The 20026-nt window shown below is 58.0% G+C and overlaps 2 protein-coding genes across 9 annotated transcripts in view; one reads left to right on the forward strand and one right to left on the reverse strand.

Annotated features, from left to right (window-relative positions):
* The window catches only part of DNAH17 (dynein axonemal heavy chain 17), a 31176-nt gene extending 29663 nt beyond the window's left edge, over window positions 1-1513 (forward strand). For all 7 annotated transcript variants that reach the window (XM_065034171.1, XM_065034175.1, XM_065034173.1 and 4 more), the window contains 2 exons: window positions 451-676; window positions 1154-1513. In XM_065034171.1, coding sequence (XP_064890243.1) covers window positions 451-676; window positions 1154-1401 — 474 coding nt within the window. In that variant the 3' untranslated portion in view covers window positions 1402-1513. The remainder of the gene's footprint in view (window positions 1-450; window positions 677-1153) is intronic.
* PGS1 (phosphatidylglycerophosphate synthase 1) lies at window positions 2-19321 on the reverse strand. Of its 2 annotated transcripts, XM_065034215.1 has the most exons (10): window positions 19189-19321; window positions 13930-14119; window positions 13204-13281; window positions 12041-12140; window positions 10799-10988; window positions 10276-10454; window positions 8895-9419; window positions 4972-5120; window positions 2688-2830; window positions 2-1335 (listed from the first exon to the last, which is right to left on the reverse strand). In XM_065034215.1, exons 1-9 carry the CDS (start codon window positions 19317-19319, stop codon window positions 2711-2713), a joined length of 1662 nt encoding a protein of 553 aa, XP_064890287.1. In that variant the 5' UTR covers window positions 19320-19321; the 3' UTR covers window positions 2-1335; window positions 2688-2710. The 2 variants fall into 2 exon arrangements, with proteins under 2 accessions (XP_064890287.1, XP_005508399.1); XM_005508342.4 differs by lacking the exon at window positions 19189-19321 and having other exon boundaries at window positions 13930-16449.
* Window positions 19322-20026: the final 705 nt, after the last annotated feature.

Here is a 20026-nt window from a genome sequence, read left to right on the forward strand (position 1 = left end):
GTGAGTTAACACTGGGTAACTGGTTTATTTCTCAATAGTAATTTAAACAGTTGGAAGTACCTGAAAGGGCCCGTTACCCCAAGAACAAGAGCAGAAGTTTGAACAGGGTTCACCACCAGAGGGTATCACTGTTGCAAAAGAGCACGAGCTAACCCCACCATAGCTTTATGTCTCAAAAGTTAACAAACCCATCTACCTGAAGTGCAGCTTTGTTGAAAAAAAAGTAACAGCAGTACTGACTGCACTCCCAATTACCAGCTGAAGGTCCATTGCTGCAGTGGACTCTTGCATTTAACCACCACAAACCGCCCCCATCCCCCTCTCCTGCTGGAAGGCCACCCGGCGCTCGTGCTGGGCACAGGACACGTCGGCTGTCACCCCGCGTCCGACGCAGCGTGCCGCTGCGGCGAGCCCGGGCACCTGAGCGCCTGTGCTGCTTCTGCCTTCCAGGAACTGGACGTCTGGACGACGGACTTTGTGCTGCCGGCGACGGTGTGGCTGGCGGGGTTCTTCAACCCGCAGTCCTTCCTCACCGCCATCATGCAGTCCATGGCCCGCAAGAACGAGTGGCCGCTGGACAAGATGTGTCTGACTGTGGACGTGACCAAGAAATACCGCGAGGAGATAACAGCTCCCCCCCGAGAAGGCTCCTTTGTGCATGGATTGTTCATGGAAGGTAAAAACGGCAGCTTTTACGAGACGTTTCAGATGGAGAATGCCCAGCCTTGGGAATTCTTGCAGGCTCAGCTGAACTTGTACAGCTCCTGCGAAAGCTGGGGGCAGCGGGGCCGCTGTTGGGGTGGAATTCACCGGTACTGCCAGGCCACGCCGGCTGAGGGCAGCACCGCCGCCTCGCAAACAGCTTCACAAACCAGAGCCTGCCTCTTGGCAATTGGACCTGCGCAGTTCTAGTGAATGAATACACTGCACTCCTATTTGATGTGTGAGTAGACAAGTCAGGAAACTCAGAACCTAAACTAGCGATGGTAAAAGCTGTAGGGGGCAGAGCGTGGGCAGGGAGGAGCGGGACAGGAGGGACTGAGACATCCCACACAGGGTAAGGCAAAACGCATCCATGAGTCACAGTGAGATGACAGACCGTGTTACCCTAAGGGCTCCGCAGCCCCAGCCCCATGGTTTGGTGACGTTGCAGGCGCTCGCTGGGACGTCCCCTCCGGTGCCATCGCAGACGCTCGGCTGAAGGAGCTGACGCCCGTGATGCCCGTCATCTTCATCAGAGCCATCCCCGTGGACCGCCTGGACACCAAGAACACCTACGAGTGTCCTGTCTACAAGACGCGGATGCGAGGTCCCACCTACGTCTGGACCTTCAACCTGAAGACAAAAGAGAAAGCCGCTAAGTGGATCCTGGCCGGGGTGGCTCTGCTCCTGCAGAGCTGAACCTGGACTACGGACAACCGCAAAAGCCTCAAAGCTGTGTAAGTTCAGACTAAGTTTGATTATACCAGTACTATTTTAGCGAAGTATCAATAAAAGCATTTCTGGAACTGCAGTCAGGTGGAGATAACTCTCGGAGTTCATGAGTTTCTCATGCCAGACACTGGTTTTCAAGCGCTGGTTTCTGACAAGGCGCTGGGTGAGAGCCAGGCCAGCGAAGGAAGGCGAAGGAACAGTCACACGTGGCTGCCGGGCTCGCTGCCTCGCGCTCCGCCTGCGCGGCCGTGTGCTGGGCTGCTCGGGGCCTGTGCCGCCCTGTTCCTGCTGGACACGGACACGGGGCTGTCACGGGGACGCGGGGCTGTCACACGGACAGGGGGCTGTCATGGGGACACGGGGCTGTCATGGGGACATGGGGCTGTCACGGGGACACGGCCCCGCTCTGCCCCGTGTTGCACAGCTGCAAACACAGCACTCAAGTATGGTTCTGTTTCTAGGTTACAGAATCCACATACCGTTTCTTTCACAACAAATAATTGGTATCAGCTGTAACACCTATTAGCATGATTAGATCTGCTCTGGCCACCAGACCAAAGCCAATGCTTGTCCATTTAGCATAAAATAATGAGCTAAAATCCCAGCCCATTAACTCTCTGAACACCCAGTTCTAAAGCACAGCCGCACAACACTGCCCTCCCAGCCGTGGTAAGAAAAGCCACGAGCGCAGGCAAGTGGAGCTGCTGGTTTCTTTATAAAGTAGCATCTAGAATAAATGAGCATTTAGGATAAATTGCCCGCGCTGCGCTCCAACGGCCAACCGCAGGGACCGCGAGCGCACAGAACGCGTGAGCAGCTCCCGCGGCTCCTCGGGGCCCAGGGAAAACAGCAAAACAGCTGCCCCTGTGTACCAACATCTGCAAGGTTAAACAAGACCAAACATTGCAACTGTTCCAATGGTTTCTATCAGCTGGTGAAGATAAACACAGTCCCTTGTCACAACACCCTGAAGGGGACATTTTAGAAACAGAAGGTTTGTGTCTGTGCATGGGAAATACCCTTGTATGGGTTCTCCTTCCTCGGCCCTTCCAGAAACTCCAGCAGCTGAAACGCAACACAGACCTTGAGCAACGATTCCAGTCAGCGGCAAGAGCCCCCGGAGGAAAGAGCCTGTTTATAACCACGTCATCTGCGTTTCCACCAGCCAGCTCTTCCACATCACAAAGAGCACTGCGCCCATTCACTGCAGTCAGTGCGACACAAATGCCCCCTAAGAATGGCAGAAAACTCACCCAAAGCAGCAACTTTTCTTCTTTCAAAAGAAATTCTTGATCAGAGGTGTCACCAGCTTCACCCACAGCTTCACATAACGATTTGGCTGCTCAAATGTTGCTGACGAGACCACCCCTGAGCAGAGGTAAAGCTGCTCCTGCTCCTGCACAGGGGAGGAAACACCATCTCAGTAAACCCCAAGTGTTACATTATATTTAGAATTATACGAATTATAGAGAGAGAGTCACTTTAGAAAAGAGAATTCGCATACAAACGTGGCCGTGGCCCTGCCGAGGGACGCACCGTTTCCCCAGCAGCCTGAACACGAGTCTCAATCCATCACCGAGCGAGCGGGGTCTGTCCTGCACCCGCGCCACGGCACCGCGGGGACCGGCCACCCGCAATTTCAGCGCCCCAGGGAGCAGAGCGGGAGGCTTTGTCCCCCTGCGCCGCAGCTGCGAGAGCTGAGCCTGCTTCAGGAAAATCCTGAATCCCTCGCTGTCATTGCCAGCAAAGGAAACCTGACCGCAGCCTCCAGAGCGCGGCTTACGCAGCTCTTTCTAGACACGGCCCAGGCGCTGTGTTTCCAAATGAATACGCAGTCATGATTTCAAGTAAATTACCAGAAACACTCAGGCTCCTCCAGCGTGTGCACAGCGCTGCCCGGGGAGGAAATGAACCGTCACCGTGATGACACCCGCCCGCCCTGCACGTGAGAGCAGCTGTTTGACCAGAGCTGAGGGGATTTCTTATCACCGCCAGCCAGGTTCCCAGATTTGCAGGCAAACAAGGAGCAGACCATCTACCGTAAGTCTGCTCGTAACGTGGTTTTCATTAGCTAAGCCACCGCAAACAACAGAAAACACTCCGCGCTGTTCAAACTCAGGGTGAACAGGGAAGCAGGAACCAAGCGTTGGAAAGTAACACCAGAAAGAGGCATCAACAACAGAGGGAATACATTTGTGTGCCCGACCAGTCTAATTCCAGACGCCCCAACGCCCCCAGCGCCGTGGCCAGCGCGGCTGCGCAGACCGAGCCCGGGGACCGAGCCGGCTCGGGTCACAGACACGCGGCTCCAGCTCCTCCCCAGACCCCATCGCAGGGAACCGAGCGCTGCACAGGCACGGCGACCCCACGGCAGCGCCAGTGACGGACCAAGCCTTCCCAACACAGACCGCGGAACAGCCAACAAGCAGCCCGTCTCAACATCAGCTTCCAGAAACGGGGCTGGTTCCCGGCGCTCCAGCGCAGAGCAGCGCAGCGCTGCTTGAGAAAACGCCTTTGTCATGTTTCATTGATCCGCCCCTTCCATTAGAAACAAGTCGAGGCAAGATATGAATTGAAATATTCAAGCGACTCTTCCAGTAATAGAATTGGTTCTGATTAGATACACTGTGACTCATCCTGTGGAACAGCCCTGATGCAACAGGGCAATTCCCATTGATCTCGGAGAGGAGCTGCCTCCCCGCGCCAGGACTGGCCCTAATGGAACACGCTCTGAGATCCCCAAGTCCCACACGGAGGCACCAAAAAATCTGCTTTGCATCAGAGAAAACATGAGAAATGACTTGGGACAACGTCAGCTCCTGCAGAGCATTCGGAGTCGAGGCAGCTGGAGAAGAGACGGGGCCTAGAGAACAGCAGAAGTGCAGCCGAGCAGAGAGGAAGAGCACCACAACACAGCAAAAACGATAAAAGCCACAAGCAAACCCAAAAACCAAACAACCCGGGACGCTGAACATTAAACCACTGAAAAATGTTTGTGTCAAGATTATACAATGTCTTATTACTATTCATGATTAAATTATGTCATGTAACTTCATCGGCAACCCAACCGGCCCAGAAATCCTCTTACTGCAGCAATGCCGCCAGGCTGCCCCGCCTTTGTTCACCTCCGCGAGCCGAAGCTGCCCGGGCACTCTGTTCCCACAGAGGAAGCCCCAGGGCCCCGAGGTCCGGCCGGGCGGCTCCCAGCGCCCGAGCTGCGCTCCGCACACAGCGCCCTGGGCAATGCCCCGACAGGGAGCCGGCAGATCCCCCCGTGGCTCAGCCCAGCGCTCCCGGTGCTCGAGCTCACCGGGGACACACGCTCCTTCCCGTCACGGCCTCTGTTTCCCAGAAACAAGCACTCGCAGCAGGCATCTCATCAATAGTCACTTAACTGACAGCTCCGTGAGGCTTCCTACGCTCACAAAGGTTTTGAATTATTGTAGCTGTAGGTTTTTATTGCACCTGCGTCATCAGCATTCCCCGTGTGACCGAGAAGCACAACACCCACATTATCCCCCATAATCAGCCACTTACCTGATGGAGCTGCTGCTGCAAAGCTTTATTTTCTGTCACTATCGCAACCTGAGCTTCCAAGTCACGATGAACAGATCGATATCCGAAATTAGGAGAGCCGATGAGCGTGAGGCAGGGAAGGTCGCTCCCTGCCAGGTACAGCCAGAGCCCTGCAGGAGGAGAAGGAAGCGTGGCAGACAAAGGAAACGAGCAGGGGAGCCTCACACCACTGCTTCTCCTCAAAGAAGTGAATTCAACACGTTAGATTACAGTGCCCGCAGTGTCAGGACACAAAGCAGACAGTCCAGCACGGCCTGTAAATCTGGGTACCCCTGCACAGCCCGCGTGTCCCGCGCTGTGCGCTCTTAGCAGGGGGGCTGCAGTGCCACCCTAGGGATGGGTTTTAGCAATGTAAACACGCTGCACGGAGGGCCCCAAAGCAATCCAGAACGAGCCACTACCATTGAGTCAGAGGTGGTTTTGCACAACAGCTTATCTCAGGAACACTGAAAGATGAACAGCTTTGCAGCCGAGGAAAACCTGCCCGGAGCAGGAGAGCACAGGGCAGCCAGGCCAGGAGCAGCCAGTCCCAGCGGCGCGGTGACCAGCCCCGCTCCAGCGACACCAGGCGCATCCCCGCTCTGACAGCGCGTCCACGTGAAACAAGACTTGTAAGAGGAGCGTGGATCGTTACACCCACTCCCTCCCCAAGAAGCAATCGAACCCCCACAGGACTCCAGCCCCGCTCCCCGCAGCAGCAACAGGGCGAGCGTGACCCGGCCGGGACGGAAGCCCACGCTGTGCCACACACGCCGCGGGGAGAACAGCGCGGGACGCCAGCGCGGAGCGGGACTGCGCCAAGGAGAGGCTGTACAGCCATTCTGTGTGTGCCTGCGCCACACTTCGCGAGGCACGAGTGCTGAGAACAGCCCTGGGCTGATCCCGACTGCGAGTCGCACAAAGGCTACAACAATGAAACCGTAGCAGAAAAACCACCTAGTCCTTAAAATAGAAGCAGGTTTCCTAACTGAGCCCCAGAGCAGTTCCAAGAACGCCTTGAGTAAGAAGCTGCCGATTCACCGCTGGTTCCTGTAACCTCCCCCCGCCCCCACAGTGCACAGCATGGTGACAGGTCCTGGTGACAGCTCCCGGGAACAGCTCCCGGTGCCGGCACTGCCCGGGCCTGGGGTAGCACCGGCTCCTCCGCAGGCTCACCCAGCGCAGGCCGCGGCGTCGGCACAGGGGCGCTGGGAGCCGCGGAAAAGCATCTGAGTGGTGCAGAGATTCAGCAGCTTGTGCCACCAAAGCGGGCGGCTGCTGGGCTGCCTGGTGCCCGGCACAGGCTGCCCGGAGCGGCCGGAGCCCTGCCCGGCTGCGAGGAACACGAGCGGCCCCCAGCCCCGGAGCTGCGACTGTGTCTGTGGCTTTAGGGCCACCTGGCAGGAACTGCTCACAGTGACTCACCTTCCCAGCAAGGGGAAGCGCAGTTTCCCGGCGCCATTCAATAGCAGTAACACAGGTTTATCTCGGGGCAAAGAGCCACCTGCCTGGCACCGGCACCCAGCACTTGCATGGGAGGGACCCCAGTGCTGTGCAGCTGTCACCGGCTGTACCTGTGTCACCCACAACAGAGGCGCAGCAGATGGGGCCGTGTGCCCCATCCCACCCCGGAAAGCCGCTGTCCCCGCAGAGGTCGCGGGTCCCGCTCCGGTGCGCGGGCTGTGCCGCGCTCTGCTGCAGCCGCGCTGGCCGGGGCCGGCACAGCCCCGCGGAATGCACCCTGCGGGAAGCTGCGCATGGGGATACAACACCTTTTAAGAGGAGCTGGAAGGGTTCACAAAACAGCAGCTGGAGTGTTTGGTGGAAATGAGCTAGACCCCACAGGAGCCCAATGCGTGTCCTTCGCCTTGGCCCAAAAAGGAAGCCCTAGCAGGCACTATTTGCTGCTGGGGACCTCACATCCTCCTCCAGGAGCCAGACTCTGTGTGCAACTGCCCTTCAGCTGTCCCCCGGGCTTCCTCCTTTTCTCCCTTCTGCCCTGTCCTCTCTCACATGGCTCCTGCAGAAGGAAACCGGGCGCATCAAACGAGAGCCAAAGGGCAGAGCGCGCCAGAGAAGGGAGCTGTGAGCTGATCTGCCAGCGCTCCACGGAGGAAACGGAAACAGCGACCACCTCCAGCTGCCCTCCTGCCAGCACCGGAGCTGCTGAACTGCAGCCCTGCATCCCGCTCTCAAAGGCAACACCGTACAGCAGGCAGAGCCCAAACACTTCCGCGAGAAGGCACAGCCCCAAAGAGGGACTGACTGCCACGTGCACTCCAGCACTTGGAAAAGCAGCCCGTGCCTTCCCAGCCCAGCCCCTGCCAAACTGCAAAATCCCCCTCAGAGTCAGCAGTGCCCAGCAAGAGGAGGAACCTGCGACCCACGGACGGCTTGAGCACGAGCTTCCCGGCAGCCGCAGCGCCCTGGCCCCGGGCAGGCGCCTCCCCCGGGCTGCCCGCTGTGGCACACGGCTTTACCGCACCAGAGCTGCTCCTCTCCCAGCAGGAGACACAACCTCCTTTGAAAGGTTTGCAGTCTCGACACGGAGGCAGCCCAGTGCCGCTCGAGTACCTTCTCCAGTCCAGAGAGGCCTCCTCGCCTGCTCTGCACACAGCTCCGCCGGTCCGGCACGGTCCTGCGGGACGCCGGGCACACGGAGCCATTCGCACAGCACCAAACCAACAGCGGGAACGGGCCGGAGCCCGGGGCTGCAGCCGTCCCGCGCTCAGTCAGACACGGGCTGCAGAGCCTGGCAACGGCCCTCAGCGCCAGCAGAGCCAGTGCCCGCCGGGGCAACCTCCAGAGCACAGCCACCGGGAGCAGGGAGCCACCGCACCAAGGGACACGGTGACACGGGCAGAGCTCACAGGAGATGCTGTGGAACACGGCAAAGATGGCTCAGCTCGGCCGAGGCCGTGCCTGACCGTGACACCAAGTCATCTTGTGGGGTGTTCCACTGGCAAACCTCTGTGTGGGAAGGCTGTCAGAATGTGGATATTTACAGAGTGTCACATGCATCAGACTTCTCAAAAAAACCCCTCAATTCAGTAACTTCCTAAGCTATTTGCATTAGTAAAATCCACTACTGAGCAATCAAATATACTACTGTGTATAAAGTAGGAGAACAGAAGAGTCCCTTCTCTGGGAAGGAACGAAAACTTAGAGACACAACCAGCAACAACCAGCCAGGGAAAATATTAATGCTTTGGTCAAGGTGGCACTGGCATTGTGAAAGTTGTACACAATCTACCAAGCAAGCAAGAATCTGGGGTCTTCTACAGAATCCCACAGTGGCAGCTTAATTATTTTTGTTTATTAACTACATTTGTTAAGCAATATTCATTTCTCAGCAACTTCCCCTCCAGCTGCCTCCGGCTCCCAGAAGGCACACGGCGCAGTTAGTCACTCTGCGCACTTTCCCGTATGCCGCGAGCAGCAGCGAGACCAACTCCTCACCACACAAGAGCTGCTGCCAAGAGAACACGGTGCCCAGGAGCCCCGGGCAGCCACCGGGAGCTGCCCCGCCGCGGCTCCCGCGCTGGGCTCCCTGACAGCACTCGCTCCGCGCTGCTGAAACCCACCAGAGGGACCAGAGAGCCTCGATCAACCGTCACTGCGGCCATAAACACATCCAGACACTTCCTCTTCTCTCACATCGAGTCTCACATCAAGAGAGCGCCTTACCACCACCCAGGGACTCTCATATCATCTCTGGGACTCTATGTGATCAGACAAGACGTGACTTTGCATGGTTGTCCCGCCTGATGCAAACCTTCCAGGTTTACGCAAGCAAGACACCCGAACCTTGGCGGAGAACTAGGGAGGCTGTCTGGAGCCCTCCCCTCGCCAGCTGCGCAATCCCCAAAGCTCTGCAAAGGCCTCCTGGGAAGCGGGCGCCTCACCTTTGGCGTGGAAAGTCCAGCCGGCCCTGCAGTACTCCTGCAGCCGGACCCTCTCCTCCTGCTGGAGGCTGCAGACCTCGCTGTAAAACTGGTGTTCAATGTAAACGTAGGCAGCAGGGATGGCCCCTGCCACCCCTTTGGCACCAAAGAAGCCGTTCACCTCCGGTGAGGCCAGCAGAATGCGGTACTCGGCCCTAGTGCCCAGGATCAGGTCCATGTAAGCTTGCGTCAGGTTGAAGTAGCCCGTGGTGAGGTATATCCTGGCATCCCGCTCGGCCTCCGTCAGCAGCGTCTCTGTGACCATCTCATCTATTTGAATGCCAAAAGGTTTCATCTGGATCAAGGGATAGATCCAGGTGTCGGGTTCTGGTTTCAGATCCCCAGAGCTCTGCTGGGATAGCGAGGAGCGGCCTTGCTGGCTGCCGTGCAAAGTCTGTGCGTGAAGGAGCTCCTGGCGCGTCCTGGCAGAGTTGATCACCTCCATGACCCTGCGATTTGCTATCTCACAGTAAGCCACCTTGTCTCCTGCAGGGAAACCACGAGAGATCACCTTTGAGACCCAGAGGCACCAGAGCTAAACACAACCTGTTCTGTAGCCAGAAAAACTACTGACAGGACACCGAGATCAGAACAAAAAGGACCTAACACAAAGACCACTCGACTTCCTTCCCTAAGTCTCAAAACCAGGTATTTTTAGCAAAGCTACATTACAGAATAAAAATATTCAGCTCTAAGAGCTGTAAGAAACTTGACTGGCAGCAGCTTGAAAAGTCCGCCAACAAATTAAAAGACCAGGGCAAAGCTAAAATGGTCACTAAGAATGACCTGGAACGTGCAGAATAAACTGCTGCCCCCGGCCTAAGCGTACATGACACGGCAGCGCAAGGCCAGGACTAAACTTCATGATGCGATCAGCCTGACAGCTCCTCTGCCCACTTCAACACTTGTTCTTGGTCTTCCTAATTCAATATTCATTTGACTCCCAGAATATACTCAACTACAAAATATTAATTACGAAAAAGAGCACTACATTCATGAAACTTGCACAATATGCACACACACAACATCTAGAATTATAGACATTAGTATCGAAAATAGAAAGAACCTATCAAGGCATTTAAGTTGTTGTTTACTGTCACAAGCAGCAGAACTATGAAGAAGCGCTGAGATAGTTACGGAGGAACTTTCAGCCCTTGCGCTCTCTGCCAGCTCAGCTGGTGACAGTCACAGTGCTGGGAACACCGGCAGATCCAGCCTCAAAACTCCAGCAATCTTGATTCTAGTAACGGATGGCACAGAAATGGGACAGCCCACGGTCTGCAATGGCCAGACACTCAGCACTTCCCAATGGACGGGGTTCGAGTCAGAGAACCCCTCCTACCTTGGTAGGGGTGCACCATCCCCTCCATCATCTGGACCGTATCATCCCGCTGCAACTGCAGAGACACGTCTCCAATCGCATCCACCAGCTCCGTGAAGAAGTCCGCAATCTCAGGGGAGTCCCGCAGCAGAACGTAGCGGTCCTGGCGGTTGGTGAAGTACAGGTCACTCAGGTTTGCGCTAGGAGAGAAAAAGAAGAGTTGAGCTCCAGAACAGAGCACAGGCACGTGATCCTGACCCCCAGCCTGGGTTACCGATCTCGCTCTGCACAGAACTGGACCAACATACAAACTGGCCATTTCCTTTTGAATCATGAGCAATCTTTCGCTTTTCCTTTCGAGAAAGACTTTCTCTTTCAAACGAGAACCTCAAGTGGAAGAGCTACGGTTGCTCCTCCACCTCAGAAGAGCATTGATATGATCACTACGGATAGACCAGCTGGCAACAGCGGAGTTCAGACAGCACTGGTAGCGTGCACACCTTGCAACAGCTCAGCTAAACGAACCCCAAGAGCCAGGACTCACCCGCTCAGGATCACGTTATCATCAAACAGATAGACCTTGATGTGCTGCAGTCCAATGGTCTCATTAAAACGCTCTGGAATCAGGAGCCTGAGAAGCCCACGCAGGTTTGGGGTGTGGAAGAGGGACACACGGACCTGCTCGGGGAACCGCTGCAGCAGTGGAACCAGCATGGTTCGAGAATTCTTCCTGCCTTGGAGACAAGGGCAGTTTCACACACAGATCATGCCAGCCAGCTGCCAGTCACAGCACGCACCGCGGCACGCATCGCGGCACGGATCAGGCCATGCACCGCGGCACGGATCAGGCCATGCACCGCGGCACGCACCGCGGCACGGATCAGGCCATGCACCGCGGCACGGATCAGGCCATGCACCGCGGCACGGATCAGGCCATGCACCGCGGCACGGATCAGGCCATGCATCGCAGCACGGATCAGGCCATGCACCGCGGCACGGATCAGGCCATGCACCGCGGCACGGATCAGGCCATGCACCGCGGCACGGATCAGGCCATGCACCGCGGCACGGATCAGGCCATGCACCGCGGCACGGATCAGGCCATGCACCGCGGCACGGATCAGGCCATGCACCGCGGCACGGATCAGGCCATGCACCGCGGCACGCATCGCGGCACCGCAGCTCCCCGCCTGGGAGCTGGTTACAGAACACCTGTCTCACCGGCTGGCACTCAATGTCTTTTCCTTTTTCTTTTTTTGTACATGACTTTCATTTGTACTGTGTCAATATTGAAAGGAACAGCCAGAACTGTAAGTTCTTTGATGAATGACACTCAGGAGCGGTCACTGAGCAGGTCTGACACCATTCAAGCTTAATCAAGCCACACCTAGCACTAGCAACAGGTGCTACTGAGAATCACCACGATGTTTTCTGGTTAAGTGTACGCTACTACTGCCAACAATTCCCACTCTCCTTTAAAAGTTAAAATGTAAGAGGATAATGGACAACGGCAAATGCACTGACAAGTACTCTAAGCAAGAAAGCACCAGTCGCACAGACCACAGTTTGGCCCTTCTTGCTCCTACCACCTATTTTGGGAAGAAAAGCTGCTCAGCTTGAAGCTTTTCTGGGAATAAGCAGTCGCTGGTACAAAAGGCCAGGTTTGAAAAGTACACGACTGTAGAACGTAGGTCCAGCCGGCCAAGACAGCCTTTCCAAAATCAGAGTTTATCCAGCCCAACAGTAAAATAAGCCTTTGAAGAAAGCCAAGCCTCACAACACCTACCCCGAGATCCCCTGGTGTAGTCGAGAAGAATGGAAACTCTGAGGCTGGACGCTCCTTCTGCTTGCAGGGATTTCTCCAGCGTTTCTTCTAAGCAATCCACCTGCAGAGAGATTTCCTGCTCGTTACAGAAAGCAAGTAAAGCTCTATAAGGAGAGTGTTCAGCAGCCAGGAGGCCGGTGGCCATGGAAGTTCCCACACCCTCGCGCGAGCCTTTCCTACTCATGCAAAACCCAGCTGGGTCAGACTTGGCATCTGTCGGACTGGCATCCTGCTCCGCCGGCCTAGGGCAACACAGGAAAGGGCGTCAGTTTTACACACGCACACTTTTCACTCCTCTAACAGCAATTAACTTTAGCAGAAAAGTCCCAACACGATTCCCAAGTCACAGATTTGCATTACCCCAGAGAAACCCCAGCAGAGTTCACAACCGACGCACAGACAGTTGTATTCCTCACTACAAGGCTGTTTGTCACATGCAAACTCCCATCTTGTGTTCGAGCCCAGCCAAAGCGGGGCACAGAGCCCTGGCGGGACTCCGTCCACCTGTACCCCGCTCTGCAATCTGCACTCTAACGTGAGGAACTGGCCAAGGTCAGGCTTCTCCCCAAAGGTTTTAGGTAATGCTTTTGTTTCTAGAGGCAAGAACAGGAAACAGAGGAGGTAAACAACATGAAGCCAAACTGACCCCTGTCTCAATGCAGCGAGCTCACACTGCATCTGAAGAGTGTGCTTGGAGGACAGAACACAGCACTATATACATACAGCTTTAATCATGTTCAAAAAAGGAGCCAGAAAAAACCATGACCCCTGATTGCAGTTCTGCACAAGCCCTTAGAACGCTGTGCTGGGAAGCTCTAACAGCTGAAGGATCCAGGCTCATTATCCCATGAAAACGGCCGGTGGTTCCGTGGCTCTGTACTACGCTTAAAACAGAAACCCCGTGCGCCCCCCCCGCCCCACATACAAGCACACAAATGCAGCCAGGAACCCTGACAAAACTCTCAAGGAGAGCAGAAAAGGTACACAAAGTGGATCCCGAAATGAAGGTTCTAAGGACGTGAGAAGCTCACGCGCACCTCCGGTACCTGCAGGAACAGGACACTTCTTGCAAAGACAGACATTCCCTTCCCACATCCCGTCTCCCAGCCCCTTCCCACACTCACCAGCTCCTGCTCCAGGAGCCCCGTCCCCAGGTACAGTGAAGCCATCACCACTCGCTGCTTGGCTGATTTTATCTGCACCTGGGAGCAGCAGAACACAAATTCAGTGTCACCCTCGGTCCCCGTGATATCCAGTGATCCAGACCGCAGAAGAGCTGCGCTTCCCGAGGAGAATCACTGCAGCCACACCACGGCATTGTGTCCCTTGCCGTGTAGAAGAAAAGGTATGAGGATAACACACTGACAGGGAAGATGGAAAACACACAGGCAGCACCACTGGCCCAAAGCTCGAGGAAGAAATCAATGCTTTCTGGAAAACCGAGGAACACGTTCCCTGCAGCTGAACGATTACAGGCGAGGGCAGCCACCAGGCAGCGGCTGCAGCACTGGACCACACCCGTACTGGGACTGCACGGTGCTGGCAAGCCCAGCTTTCATTCCACAACCGTTTTAATCCTCCGCGTCCCGTCCTGCGAACAGCTTGACACAAAACTGTGACCTCTTCACATGGCCGGGGCTGCAGCTGCTCCCCACAGGCAGACCCTGCCTCCTCAGCCCTCGTCTAGACTCAGCCGGACAAAATCTAGCACTGACAAAACCCTGTTTCAAGCACAGGCCTGGCCTAGCGACCTGCAGGTGCTCCTTCCTAACGCCTTGTCTGGGGTTCTCCAAACCACTGCAGCTCCCAGCCCCCGAAACCATTCCCACAACGTGGAACCCTCAGCTCACCTTCAAGAGTTCATAGAATTCAGCCGGGGATGAAAGCACCTTGACATGTGAGCTGGAGATCCCAAACTCTGGAACCAGGCTCCTGATCCACTGGAACCTGTGTGCCCCTTTGGGACAAAGGGAGCAGGGCGGGGCTGTGACCACCGGGACGGGAGGGGCCAGCAGCGGCGCCAGAAGGAGCCATGATGACCTGCGAAAAGAAAGATGGAGAAATTCCGTCTGATGGAGCCTTTGCTGCCCACAACCAGCCTCCAGGCAGGGAAGGAAAGAGCTGCAACCAGGGCCAACGTGTCGTAAGGATTCACAACAGCAAGAATGCTTTTTTCTTTCCATAATCCCGGCTGAATCACCAAAACCGAATCTAGAAATATAACAAGAAGGTGGGAGAACAGACCCTGACATCATGAGCTCCTTCCCTGACTGGCGGGGAGCTGGGGGAGCGACTCTGCTGTCAGAGCAGGAGCGCGGGAACCGGGCTGGAAGCTGAAGAACCCGAGGACGTGAACATCCCCGGACCAGACACCTGGCGGTGCCACCGCGGTACCAGCCGCCCTGTCCCCGGTCACTTCTGCATCGCCTTTGTCACACGCATCAGTGTGCCCACAGCCAGCAGTCTCCTTCACCGCCACCTTCGCTCTCGGCTGGGCTGAAGAGTCACTGTTTCAATTTCAGATAAAGACATTCTAAAAAGTTCCTTGGCAGAAAAATGCTTCAACCACTCAAACTTGTAAAAAAAGGAACAAAAAAAGAGACCACGATGCAGAGTGCAAGTCCTATCAAAGCAACGAAGGCACATCGCCAGAGCGACCCAGCGAGCGCGTCCCAACGGCACGAGCCGAGAACCACGGCTGGAAAGGAGGGAGCCCTGGTCACCGACGGCACTTGTGTTCTGCACAAGCACCACCAGAGGGTCAAGACTGCTCTTGCAAACTCCACGGGAACTGTAGAGACACAGCAGGAAGCTCCTTCTTTAAAAAGAAATTTCAGAACAAACTTAATTCCTTTGAAGTCACTTCGGGAAGAAACCAGCTTATTGCTAACGGTCATGCTTGGGGAGTGACAAGAAACAAACGGCATCTTGTCTGCTCTGGGGCTTCCTGCGTGTGGACCATCGGCTCACACAGAACCCCGGCAGGAGTTTGTCCACATGACAAAACCACATTTCAGCACAATTAGCAGCAGCAACTCCCATGAGATCCAGGAATCGATGAGCAAGAGACTGAACTGATCCCCAAAGCTGCCTGGAAACACCCTGCTCTGCAGACCCCGCCGGCAGAGCGGGGCCGGTGGCCAGGACAGCGCCGAGGCAGCGCGGCCCAAAACGCAGGAACGCGGCTCCCGCGGGAAAACCGGTCCCACGGGAGCGCGGGTCCCGCGAGAACCAACACCGGTCCCGCAGGAACCAACACTGGTCCCACAGGAACCAACACCAGTCCCATAGGAACCAACACTGGTCCCACAGGAGCGCAGGTCCTGCAGGAACCAACGCCGGTCCCACAGGAACCAACACTGGTCCCACGAGAACCAACAAAGGTCCCACAGGAACCAATACTGGTCCCACGGGAGCGCGGGTCCCTCGAGAACCAACACCGGTCCCACAGGAACCAACACCAGTCCCACAGGAACCAACACCGGTCCCACGGGAGCGCGGGTCCCGCAGGAACCAACACCGGTCCCGCAGGAACGCGGGTCCCTCGGCCACCGCCCGGACTCGTCCTGAGGGGCTCTGCCCCACCACAGGTCACCATGCACTTTACCAGAATTTGTTATGAGCAACTTTTAGGTTTTACCACAATCCAAAGCCCAAATGACCAGGGATTCCAGGAAGATGATTTCACTCGTTTGCTTCATGATAAAACGCTGGATCTCCGCGAGGTTTCCGAGCGCCCTTACGCAGAAGCCAGTTTGCAGTTGCGCTTCCTGGAAAATCCACCAGTTTGTCACTGACTATTCATCGCAGCAGAAACATGAGTCAATCTGCACAGGAATCCCTGGATGGTGGTTTTCAACAGATCCTGGGGACCAGGCTCAGACGCTGGACAGATCACCAACGTGGTTAAAAACCACAGAAATAGTCCATAGATGTTAAACGAGAAAAAAAATCAAGGCGAAAAAGAAACAGAAGAAATATGGTTTCCAAGCACACTCTGGTCAATCCTGACGGAGCCTGAGCAGGACCTTTGCTGGACTGGGGTCCCAGGGCACAGGGGTGACAGCAGGGGAGCGCGGCCGAAGAGCGAGGACACCGAGCCGCAGCCCTTCAGAGGAGCTCCCAAAAATACTCTGCTTTTAAACAAACAGAGCGTGTGCTCGCAGAAGCTATGGCCTGGCCCCACAGACTGCCAATTACATTCTCTGGAATCATTCCCACTGAGCTAACAGCGGCAAGTTTCACGATAGCAATTAATCAGCAAGGGGAGAGAAAGACTTTCCTTATCATTCCACTGGTCAGCCCTGGCCACCTATCCTGCCAGAAGCCACAACAGCAGCCGGGAAGCCACTCTCCAGACACACGATGCCAAGAAGCTGTTTTCTAGCACGGGGCACGAAAGCCACGTGGGGGGCAGGGTGCGGGGGCCCCCGGGAGGGGTGCAGGGGCTCCCAGGCGGGGTGTGGGGGCCCCCGGGCAAGGTGCGGGGGCTCCTGGGCGGGGTGCGGGGGCTCCCAGGCGGGGTGTGGGGGCTCCCAGGCGGGGTGTGGGGGCCCCCGGGCAAGGTGCGGGGGCCCCCGGGCAAGGTGCGGGGGCTCCCAGGCGGGGTGTGGGGGCTCCCAGGTGGGGTGTGGGGGCCCCCGGGCGGGGTGCGGGGGCTCCCGGGTGGGGTGCGGGGGCTCCCGGGTGGGGTGCGGGGGCTGCCGGGCAAGGTGCGGGGGCTCCTGGGCGGGGTGCGGGGGCTCCCGGGCGGGGTGCGGGGGCTCCCGGGTGGGGTGCGGGGGCTCCTGGGCGGGGTGCGGGGGCTCCCAGGTGGGGTGCGGGGGCTCCTGGGCGGGGTGCGGGGGCTCCCGGGTGGGGTGCGGGGGCTCCTGGGCGGGGTGCGGGGGCTCCCAGGTGGGGTGCGGGGGCTCCCAGGTGGGGTGCGGGGGCTCCTGGGCGGGGTGCGGGGGCTCCCGGGCCGCCGTTCCCGGCGCGGCCGCGGCAGGAGATCTGTCTGCGGCACCAGCGCCATTTGGTCGGAGCCTGCAGATCAATCCTACGCTTGTATCGATATCCGCTGATGCTATACTCTGGACTTTTTACTGCCTATGCGACTTAGAGTACACCTGTACTGAGTGACTTGTTTAATCCTATACTGACATTTTAGAACTTGTACAGTGTTGAGAGCCTCAGGCTTTTATAATTATCCAATAAATCGGTATTTTGCTCCGGCCAACAGTAACAATGGCACAGCACCGGCAGCTTCTACCCACCCGAGACTGAAAATAGTTCAAGCAGCCACCCAAGTACAAGGCGATCCTTTCAACTGCCTGCACGTGACACTCAGAAACCACGCAACGTTATGAAGAAATCATCAAAATTCCACCCTTCGACAAGGCAGCTTTCAGAGAAACAGACAATGGGGCGGGGGAGCCCTTCCCACGTACTGCACATCACCCAGCTCACCGGAAAGAGAAAACAGAACTAAAAGGAACCACCTCAAGTCTTTTCGGCATAAAAAGTTGCCCCTAAATAGAAACGAGGGATTTTTTGTGTGTGATCTATTTTTAAAACCTGTGGTCTTGGTACACTAACTCATGATGGAGCCGAAACGCTCCTATTCACTGCAAAACCTCATCTGCAGAACCAGGGCTGAAGTGAAACTGCAGCAGCCGGTGCCGTCCTTTCACCCACGCAAACGTCACCCCTCGGGGATCTACACGCTCCTCGGCTTTGAATTCAGTTCTGTCTTTCCAGGGCTCAGTCTAGTGATTTGTCTACACTGAAAACACTGACGAAACCAAAGGAGAAGTGTGAGAATCAGTTCCTTGGCGTAAGCGGGCAGACGCCGCAGAGCGGGCTCGCGCAGGGCCGGGCCGGCAGCAGCACCTCGGCGGCCCGGGACGCGGGGGACGCTGTGCAGCGCCACGAGACGCCGCCCCTGCGAACACCAGCGGAGCCCGCACAGGAGAGGGTGTCAGGGACCGTCCAAACGAACAAACACACGCGATCGTTCAGAGACCTCCGACCCAGCACAGTGCAACGCGACGCCTAAAGACCGTTTCTAAAACTCCTTCGAAGCATTCAGTTTGATCACTTCTGAACAGGAGCTGGTTCCAGAGAAAGAATCACAGAATCACAGAATGGACTGGGTTGGAAAAGCCCTCAGAGATCATCCAGTCCAGCCCTTGGTCCAACTCCAGTCCGTTTACTAGATCATGGCACTAAGTGCCATGTCCAATCTCAGTTTAAAAACCTCCAGGGCTGGTGAGTCCAGCACCTCCCTGGGCAGCCATTCCAATCCTGACCACTCTCTCTGCACAGAATTGCTTTCTCATCTCCAGCCTCAATTTCCCCTGGCAGAGTTGAAGCCCATGGCCCCTTGTCCTGTTGCTGATGCCTGGGAGAAGAGCCCAATCCCCACCTGGCTAGAACTGCCCTTCAGGTAGTTCTGGAGAGTGCTGAGCTCAGCTCTAAGCCTCCTCTTCTCCAGACTAAACAAGCCCAGCTCCCTCAGCCTCTCCCCATAGGGCTTGTGTTCCAGTCCCTTCCCCAGTCTTGTTGCTCTTCTCTGGACCCGCTCCAGCACTTCAATCTCTTTCCTGACCTGAGGGGCCCAGAACTGAACACAACACTCCAGGTGTGGCCTCCCCAGTGCAGAGCACAGGGGAAGGATCACTGCCCTTGTCCTGCTGACCACGCTGTTTTTGATAAAAAGAGAATCTTCCCTGGTTATTAGTGGTTTGGGATTGGCAGGAATTGCACTGCTGGTCGCACGGCCCCGCGAAAGGAGCAGCACCAGCGCCCAGGCCGGGGCCGGAGCAGCGCCCCCCGCCTCCCCCGGCACGGGCGGCTCCGACACCGGTCGTCGCCCCTTTTCTGAGGGCGGTCGGGGGTCTCAGCTGCCGGGGACACCCCAGCCCGGCGGGCTGTGCCGAACACCCGAAGTCCGGCCAGGGCCGCTCCGAAGGCCGAGCAGCGCTGGCGAGAGCCGAGCTGGACAGCTGTCCCCGGCCCTCCCGGACAGCGCGAGACCGACACCGCAAGCGGCGCGACACCGGCAACCGGAGCGGGACCAGAGCCCGCGGCGCCGGGAGGGCCCGGCCGGGCTCGGCGCGGCTCCTTACCTGCGGGCGCGGCGGTCGCGGCCGCGGGCCAGGCGGTCGGAGAGGCGGCCGAGCAGCGCGGCCAGGCCCAGGCGGCCCCGCGGCAGCCAGGCCGACAGCCGCCGCCACAGCGCCGCGCCCCCCGCCGCCATCAGCGCCGCGCCTTCCGCTTCCGCCCGCTGCCATGGCGACGCGCCCGCGCCGCGCTTCCGGTTCCGGGCCGGCCCGGGCCGCGCGCGTCGCTCCCTGGCTCGGTGCCCCCGAACCGGCGGCGCCCGCGGCGCTTCCCGCGGCCCGGCCCGGCCCGGCTCGGTTCCGTGTGCGCGGCGCTTCCCGCGGCCCGGCCCGCCTTGCCAGGCCCCGTGGAGAGGCCGCTCCGTTGCCCGCGCCGCTGCCGGCGGGCTTGGCTCGGAAGGGGCTCGGGCGGGACTCGCTGCCGGCGGCGCCGCGCCGGGGGCCGCAGCCCGAGCCCCGGGAGCTTCATCGCCGCCCCGGCAGCTCCAGCCCCCGGATCCCTTCGCCTTCCCCCTCCCTTTCGGCGAGCCCGGCCCCGGGAGAGCGGCTCCTTCGGGAAGGCCCCGACTCCTTCCGCGGCGGAACCGGCGCTCGCCGCCCCCGCGCGGGAGCTCCGGGAACGGGCCGGGCTCGGGCTGCGGCCCGGGCGGGCAGCGCACGTCCCCGCCGTTGTGTCCCCGCACCGCGCACGGCCGCGCGCAGCGCCGGGGGCCGCGGGTCTCGCCGCCCGGCCCCGGGAAGCCCGTTGGCCCCGGGAAGCCCGTTGGCTCCGGGAGGAGGCGCCGGTCCCCGGTCGGAGCCCCCGGCGCGGCGCGGCCCGTCCCTGCCCCCGTGTCTCGGCGCT

The sequence above is a fragment of the Columba livia genome, chromosome 18 (assembly GCF_036013475.1).
Source record: "Columba livia isolate bColLiv1 breed racing homer chromosome 18, bColLiv1.pat.W.v2, whole genome shotgun sequence".
NCBI classification, from domain to species: domain Eukaryota; kingdom Metazoa; phylum Chordata; class Aves; order Columbiformes; family Columbidae; genus Columba; species Columba livia.

Bases quoted from the DNA above. Each gene is read 5' to 3' on its own strand.
- PGS1 (XM_005508342.4), bottom strand. From the start codon at position 14,334: ATGATGTCAGGGTCTGTTCTCCCACCTTCTTGTTATATTTCTAGATTC. The intron at 13,282-13,929 runs GTGAGCTGAGGG...TGCTGCTCCCAG, and splicing joins AATTCTATGAACTCTTGAAG to GTGCAGATAAAATCAGCCAA. The intron at 10,455-10,798 runs GTGAGTCCTGGC...TTTCTCTCCTAG, and splicing joins GATAACGTGATCCTGAGCGG to CGCAAACCTGAGTGACCTGT.